This window comes from Castanea sativa, chromosome 5, assembly GCF_040712315.1.
Source record: "Castanea sativa cultivar Marrone di Chiusa Pesio chromosome 5, ASM4071231v1".
Lineage (NCBI taxonomy): Eukaryota > Viridiplantae > Streptophyta > Magnoliopsida > Fagales > Fagaceae > Castanea > Castanea sativa.
Genome location: NC_134017.1, coordinates 47,856,737 through 47,865,351, shown reverse-complemented (window position 1 = coordinate 47,865,351; position 8,615 = coordinate 47,856,737). Strand labels below are relative to the sequence as shown.

Genomic DNA, 8,615 nt, shown 5'->3' with positions numbered 1-8,615 from the left:
CATGCTGACTCATTAGCCACACTCACAACGTCCTCAGCACAAAGTCTGCCACGAGTTATCCTTGTTGAAGATCTGTTGAAACCCGTAGGGACGGTTGGTAACTCCACTCAAACTCTTCAAATTAGGACAGGGCCTAGTTGGATGGATCAGATAATAACATTTCTCAAAAATGACATCCTGCCTGGAGAAAAGGCCGAAGCAGACAAAGTCGCAGAAAGGCCACTCGTTTCTAGTTATCCGAGGACCAGAAATTGTACAAACGCTCCTTTTCGGGACCATATTTGTTATGTATGCACCCCGAGGCAACGGAGCTACTTTTGGAAGAGTTACACGAAGGGATTTGCGGAAGTCACACAGGGGGAAGGTCTTTAGCTCACAGAGCCCTTAGTCAGGGCTATTGGTGGCCAAATATGCAGAGGGAGGCGCAAGATTATGCGAAGAAGTGCGACCAATGTCAAAGATTCGCTCCAAATATACATCAACCAGGAGGAGTCCTTAATCCCTATCTAGCCCTTGGCCTTTTGCTCAATGGGGCTTAGACATTGTTGGACCCTTCCCCAAAGCAATAGGAAACAGGCGATGACTCCTCGTAGAAACGGATTACTTCACCAAATGGGTTGAAGTCGAACCATTATCAAATATCAGAGACATGGAAGCAAAAAAGTTTGTATGGAAAAATATCGTTACCAGGTTCGGCATCCCTCATACTCTCATTTCAGATAATGGTTTACAATTTGATAGCAAAGCCTTTCGGAAATACTGCTGTGATCTGGGCATCACGAATAGATATTCCACTCCGGCTTATCCGCAAGGAAATGGGCAAGCCGAGGCTGTCAACAAGGTAATAGTGAGTGGACTCAAAAAGAGGTTGGGGGACACTAAGGGGAGGTGGGTAGAAGAACTGCCACATGTCTTATGGACGTATCGAACTACGCCACGAAGATCCACAGGTGAAACGCCGTTCTCCATGACTTATGGAGCCGAGGCAGTAATACCCTTAGAGACTGGGTTCCCAACCCTGAAGAAAAGCTCTTTCGTTCCAGATAGCAATGATAATCTATTGAGGAGAAATTTGGACTTAATTGAGGAACGACGAGAGAACGCCGTGGTTCAACTAGCTTATTATCAACATAATCTAAAAAAGGGGTATGATTCTCATGTAAAGCTTCGACCTCTTGGACCTGGCGACTTGGTATTAAGGAAAGTTTTGGGCACAACAAAGAACCCTGCTTGGGGAAAATTGGGGCCCAACTGGGAAGGACCATATCGTATTACTTCGGTCGCAGGAATAGGGGCTTACAATCTCGAAGATTTGGACGAACATGTTGTACAACGTCCCTGGAATGTAAATAATCTACGAAGGTATTATTATTAAATAAAAGGCACTTCAGCCGTTTTTTGTTAAAACTACATTGTGTTCATTGTCTTCGTTCATTTGAATATCAAACTGAAGCTGGGTATGCCTGGATCCTCGGACCACATACCTCGTCTAAATTGATATTTTTTACCAAGTGTTAAACAGAACCTCAGTTATGTCTGGTCCTCGGATCATCTACTTTGGGAAAATTAACATTTCAGTTGTTTCATTTAAATATCAAACTGAAGCTTGGTATGCTTGGATCCTCGGACCACATACCTCGTCTAAATTGATATTTTTTACCAAGTGTTAAACAACCTCGCTATGTCCGGTCCTCGGATCATCTACTTTGGGAAAATTAACATTTCGTTGTTTCATTTAAATATCAAACTGAAGCTGGGTATTCCTGGATCCTCGGACCACATACCTCGTCTAAATTGATATTTTTTACCAAGTTTTAAACAACCTCGCTATGTCTGGTCTTCGGATCATCTACTTTGGAAAAATTAACATTTCAGTTGTTTCATTTAAATATCAAACTGAAGCTTGGTATGTCTGGATCCTCGGACCACATACCTCGTCTAAATTGATATTTTTTACCAAGTGTTAAACAGAACCTCAGTTATGTCTGGTCTTCGGATCATCTACTTTGGAAAAATTAACATTTCAGTTGTTTCATTTAAATATCAAACTGAAGCTTGATATGCCTGGATCCTCGGACCACATACCTGGTCTAAATTGATATTCTTTACCAAAGTGTTAAATTAGTTATTGTCTGGTCCTCGGATCATTTACTTTGGGAAAATTAACATTTCTTTTCTTTTTGTTAAAGTATCAAGGCTTTGCATGCCTAGGTCAATAGACCATATGCTTCTTCTTCTTTTTTTTTTTTTATATATATATTTGACATAGTACAATTAGAAGTCCAAATGAAGAATTAATTACTTAAAGTCTCTTTGACATAATGATAAACATATAAGAAATCCATGAGCATCACTTAATACAGTTCTTGGCATGTTAAGCCTGCCTAGAGTATCAATTTCGATCCAGGTTATGGCTTTAATTTAAGTTAGAGCAAAAAGATAGTACTTTTGGAGTGATATGGTTAAAACAAAACAAAAAGGGAGAAGCCATCTAATAAGGAAAGTAACATTTGCACTTATATTAGATTCAAATAGTACTTGCGAAATTACACTTAAACAAAAAAAAAAACTACAGAGAAGCAGTCACGGTTTAAGCTTAATCTTCAGAGGGCCTTTAGGGTCTTGAGGAGTTGGAGGCTGCACCAAGGACTCATCGGCAATTCCTTTGCCTTTGGGATCATCCTTCAAAGTTATTGGATTAGCTTGATCGCCCAGCTCATCCTTTGAAGATTCCTGAAGGTCACTTGAAGGCTGTATGTCTTCTAGTGCCTTTTCTTGTACTGGATCAACTTGCTTGAGGGTATCTTCAGGAAGCGTTAAGTTTTCAGCCAAATCGCCTCTTTTATCCTCAGATGATACCTGGGCAGCTTCAGGAATAGTAGAAGCTCGAATTGCAGGAGGATAGTAGACACTCTCTACTTTCCAAAGAGTGGAAGAGGCATCAACCCCAGCTTGGGAAAGTGCCTCATTCCACACTTGGAGGCAGTAATGCCTACATACCTCGGGAACCTGAGCTTTGAAAGTTTCGGTGATCTCCTTCACACCTATATCATAACCGTCTTGTTCAGCTTGGTCCCTTGAGATCTCGGCCTCTTCTTTTGCTTTCTCAGCCTTTTTCTTCTCCTCAAGGGCTTCCTCTTTGCCCTTGATAGCCTCCTCTTTGACCCTCTCAGACTCGTTCAGATCTTTCTTGAGATCCTCAATGAGCCTTCGTGCTGCTGAGAGGTTATCGTCGGCTTGACAGAGCATTAGGCGCTGATCCTCGGCCTGTTTAGTCGTTGTTTTCAGATCAGCCTCTAAGCCTACCTTATCACTCTCTGCCTTAGCCAACTTTGTTGAGACCTCCTGCAGTTTCTTCTTGTGAAGGTCCGAAATCTTTTGGGCAGTTTCACACCTAGATTCCTCGGCCCTCAGAGATTTGTAGGAGCTGATGGCAATCTCTTCTGCCCTATGGGCAGATTGAACGGCCTACGAACAAAACATATAAAACTTAGACATATATGTATATAAAAAAAAAAAAAAATATATATATATATATATATATAAATAATAGCCAAGGTTTTAGAGGAAAAAACTCACCATTGCAAGCTCCTTCTTCAAAATCATAAAAACGTTGTGGTCCCTTTTCTTTCTAAGCTCACCCATGTCCTCGGGGAGTAACAGCGCCTGCTCCAATGCATCTGCGACGCATGCAGCTGTCCCTTCATCGGAGTTTCTGATGGACGTATCCACGGTGATAGCCTCGTCGTCCATGGACATGTCAGGGAGCCATATAGGGGTGCGCACGGCCACCTGCTGTTCGGTTCTTCTTTCCGACCTAGTTTGCACGGTGCGGGCCTGCTTTCCACCCTTTTCTACCTCGGGCTCCTTGGAAAGAGAGCCCTTTCCTGCCTCCACCACTTCCTTCCCTTTCAGCTGATCCCTTTTTCTTTTAAGGTCAGCTATGTTGGTGCGTTGAGTTTGGGAGGATGGGGGAGGAGGAGGAAGCCTAGTTTCAGGGCCTTTGTCAGCACCCTTTTCTTGGGTCCGAGGGCGCACCTCTTTAGGAGGTTCTTGGGCTCTAAGGCCTTTATCAGCGCCCTCAAGAACATCTTTTAAGTTGGGCTTAATCTTGCGTTGAATGCCCATATTATCAGTCTGTTGAGTAGTAGCTTTCGAGATTTGTGTAGAGGTGCCGAGGATGGGAGTTGAATCTTCAGGAGAGTGGGGTTGATTAAAAACCTCAAACTCGTCCTCAGAATTTGATACCTCAACTATTTCTTCTTCTTCTTCCTTTACGGTAGGGTGGGAAGACGCAGCTTCACCAGGGATTGATTGTGTGGGGAAAGGGACTATGGGAATCCCAACTGGAACGAATTGTGGTGGTTGGATTGGTTGGGTGACCAAAGTGCCTTGAGGAATCGTAGTCCCCTCCGGTAGCAAGAAACCTTCAATGGCAACGCTAATCCGAGGAAGGCGAGGATCGTGGGCTTTGATCACGCACTTCGGCGCCTGAAAGGCTTTAGATATTGGAGTGTAGCCGAGGATCAGATGAGCCGCTCGGAGTTGGCAGTCAGTATGCACGAAAACCTCAGCTTGTAGGATCCTATCCAACCGTCCGAAATCAACAAGATTAGGATGACGATCCGCGGCGTGTGGATCTGTAGAGTTATCCAAGTAAAAGAGGGTAAGAATAAGTAGAAAGACAAAGGATAATAGTATGTAAAAGAAACTTCACCTGGAGTCCCTTCCCTTGTCGGACAGGGGAGGCCGTCGTGCCAATTTCCTGATACGATCAAGAAGTCGTTTTTTAGGCCCTTATTTGATTCAGGCAGACATTGAATTAGCCTAACTTCTGGGTATCTAGATTTTAGGTAATATTCGTCTTTTTTGCTTAGGTAATGGAGGTTATAAACCCAGTTCACGTCGTGGTGAGTGAGCCCTAGGTTCATCTTCTCATTTAAGGCATCTATGGAACCTAGGATCCTAAAGACATTTGGGGCGCACTGGGTGGGAGCTAATCTAAAAGCCCTAAGATAATCCCTAGTCACGGTTCCCATGGGGATTTTCATTCCCCCTTCGATGAACGTAATCATCGGGATTACAACTTCCCCCGTTTCTCTTTTTGTATAATATTCTTCCTCGTTACAGTACCTAATAGATACATCCGAGGGGATTTTGTACTTAACCTTAAACTGCTATATTTTTTCGTTTGAATCCACCAGGGACGCAAATCTACCCATCTTTGAAAAAATGGGGTGTGAAGAAAACTAACAAAGAACTACGCCGAGGTTGAAAGATACAGAGAAAAAGAAAAGATGGGAAGGAAAAGAAACAAAAAGCTGATAAGGAGGGAAAAGAGTATTGAAGAACTTACTTTTAAAAAAGAAGAAAGCACGGTCACCTCGGACAGGGTACTTGATAGAAAGAGAAAGTATGGGAAGATGGAAAATGTGGCAGGAACGTTATGAGGTTACTGTAGTGTGAAGAATTTTGAAGAAAATTAGTACTTATATATCAAAAGGTGTTACGAAGCGGGCGAATTCCCGCCTCAACACAGGAACCGCTCTCAACCGTTGGATATGTGTCACATCTTTGAAACATGGGGGACATAAAGGCGCCAGTAATTAATTCGGGGGCGTTTCGCATACCGAAATATTGGGAACATGCGACGGGTAGTTCAAAAGTTATTTCCCCGTCAGCAATATTGCCAAGGTTCCGCAGAATAAGAAAGTATTTTAAAGTCGAGATCCTATTTTCCTCCCGAGGTGAAGAAATAAAGAATCTCGAGGGGCTATTGTAGGGGCATTGGGCCCAGTAATTTACCAAGGATGGTCCAACGAGGTCTTTTGGGCCAGAAACCCTAAACTGAAGACATCAAAATGATCTTGGAGTATCTGAAGGGATCTCATAAAGAAATTTCAAGTAAAGATATGATAAAAGAATGACCAATTGTGTCCGAGGAGTATATTTTTCCTCGGATTGTTAATCCGAGGATATAGGACGAGAGGTTTAGTATCCCCGGGATATGTTATAAAGAATCCTACGGCTACAGGAATACACAGTACACGTGGAGGACAATAGAAAGGGCGGTGAAATATCTAAGGTAAAGCTGCTACCACCGCCCATACATTAAAAGCTATGTAAATTGATATATTGACCGCACGGATGGAAGGATGGGATGTGAGCATGAAGTTTGGAACTTGGTCCCTGACCCCAGCGGGCTTTAGGGAAGGATTGATGGGACAAGTATCCAAAACCAGCATTACAACCATGAGGTGGAGGACGATGAAGAGAAGAAAAAGAAGTATAAATGAAGGAGAAGTCCTACGAAGGGGAAGGAGAGGCTTTTTCAGGAAGAAAAAGAGCCAATAGTATATGATAATCAATATTTGTATCCAAACTTAAGGAAATACTATTATAAACTATCCTCAGATTTCGTCCGAGGAGGAATTCTCAGTCTTACTTTTGAAAACAACTCTTTAATTTGTCCCATCGGGCCCAAAGCCCGTTCTTTCCCTTATTGTCTAAACCATCCTTGAAATCTAGATTATAAACCCATCCTCTACAAATTTATTGTAAAGAAAGGCCTTTCAAGCCCATCTCCCTCCAGTCATAGTTTGAGAATTTGAATTGTGTCCTTACAAATATTATATTTTTATATGTTATATTTAATTTTTTATAACACAATAGGATAAAATTTAACAATCAAAGAGAACAAAAAAAAATTTTAAAAAAAAAAACTTAAAATACCAAATTATCTAAATTATGCTATATAATAGAATAATATTATATTTTTATATGCTATATTTAATTCTTTATAACACAATAAGATAAAATTTAACAATCAAAGAGAACAAAAAAAATTTAAAAAACAAAACAAAATCGTATTAACCCTAGAAGCTCGATCTAAAAGAATCATTAAAATCCTCCATAATTACCTCAAAGACCATCAAAGACACTTTCTTGCTTTCTTCCCTGATATAGACCAACCATGGAAAACGCCTTTTGCTTTTTGGATAACCAATTGATAGTTGCACTTTGAAATCATTATAAGTTCTACCCATTAATGAAATTATGCTTGACGATTATATCATCAACATTTGATTTTATTTTTTTCCCCCTGAATGACATGTTACTATCCATTGTTACAATAACAAACTATTCTTTGTGTAGTGTTTGTGAATGGAAAACTTTGCAAGGATCCTTCAATGGTCATAGTGAATGAGTTTTTCTTCTCTGGACTTAGTGAACTTGCAAGCACGGCAAACAAAGTCAAATCAAAAGTCACTCTTGTGAATGTCAATATATTAGCAGGTCTCAACACTCTAGGCATATCTTTGGCTCGCCTTGTCTTTGAAGGATACGACCTAAATCCTCCTCACATTCACCCTCGCGGCACTGAACTTTTGGTAGTCATGGAGGGCACTCTCTTAGTTGGATTTGTCACATCCAACCCAAACAAACTTTTTACCAAAGTTCTAGACAAGGGAGACGTCTTTGTATTCCCAATTGGACTCATGCACTTCCAATTCAACATAGGGAAGACCAATGTTGTTGCCTTTGCTGGTCTCAGTAGCCAAAATCCGAGGTTGATCACTATAGCAAATGCGGTCTTTGGATCTAAACCTTCCATCAATCCTGATGTTCTCATCAAGGCCTTCCAACTAGACAAGGGTGTAGTTGAATATCTTGAGAAAGAATTCATATCAAACTAGAACTCTGAAAATTATATGTAATAGGGACGGTAAACCATTATATGGTTTGAATAAAGTTTGTCGTCCTGATTTCCCTTCTGTAATGTCAGAGAAATAATATTATCAAATAAAAGGTTTTTTATGATGGCTTTTTTCTGTCATGGTGTCATAGCAAGACAGTGCTATTGTAATAAGAATAGACAGAATTTTAGTAATGGTAAAGCTTTTTATATTGCAGCATGTTAATTGGCAACCAAAATAGTTATATAAAAAATGAATTTACACATGTTAAGGCAGTTGCGGAACCTAGATTTTGATTCAGGGGGCAAGATTAAGATAAATTATATAATGCAAAACTAATTCCAAAAAATATTAATTAATATAAGAAATAAAATTTAATTATTAAACAAAATATTTGATTAAATTAGAAATTATAATGTAAATATAAGTTATAATTTTTGTTATCGATCCATACTTGGCTCAATTAATTTTTTAAAACAAACATTAAATTTATTATAATCATTATTATACTTAAACTACTTCATAGTTAAAGCTGACTATAAATATATATATTTCAAACAAGTGTTTGTGTATATGTGTACGTGTGTACGTGTGTGTGGACCCAAAAGATGGCCCAAGCCCACCTAGAATAGTGGTAACCAGTACTTTAAGCCCAATACAATAAATTTGTAAGAGAGTGGACTTTTTGAGTCAATTGCAATGCTAAATAAGATCCAAGCTCGAAATGAAAAGGTCTATAGCTTTTAATACGAATAGATGAAGCACAAATTCAGTATAAATACTTCCTCAGGCTTATCCGAGGATGGATTGTTCACAAACAATTAAAGCCAATCTCTCTACAGTGTGGTGCTTCATTTTTTTTTCTCTTAATTAAGTTTGTAAAAATTCCCATCCCCTTTTCTAGAGGGAGATCCTTTC

The 8,615-nt window shown here is 40.0% G+C and overlaps 1 protein-coding gene across 1 annotated transcript; it reads left to right on the top strand.

The window, feature by feature from the left end:
* Positions 1 to 5,581: 5,581 nt before the first annotated feature.
* LOC142635315 (germin-like protein subfamily 1 member 7) lies at positions 5,582 to 7,697 on the top strand. The gene is made up of 3 exons (XM_075809498.1): positions 5,582 to 5,602; positions 6,035 to 6,071; positions 7,156 to 7,697. Exons 1-3 carry the CDS (start codon positions 5,582 to 5,584, stop codon positions 7,695 to 7,697), a joined length of 600 nt encoding a protein of 199 aa, XP_075665613.1.
* Positions 7,698 to 8,615: the final 918 nt, after the last annotated feature.

Coding starts and splice junctions, on each gene's coding strand:
- LOC142635315 (XM_075809498.1), top strand. CDS start 5,582: ATGGGGGACATAAAGGCGCCA. Junction 5,603..6,034: donor TGGGGGACATAAAGGCGCCA/GTAATTAATTCG, acceptor CTACGGCTACAG/GAATACACAGTACACGTGGA. Junction 6,072..7,155: donor GGAGGACAATAGAAAGGGCG/GTGAAATATCTA, acceptor TTCTTTGTGTAG/TGTTTGTGAATGGAAAACTT.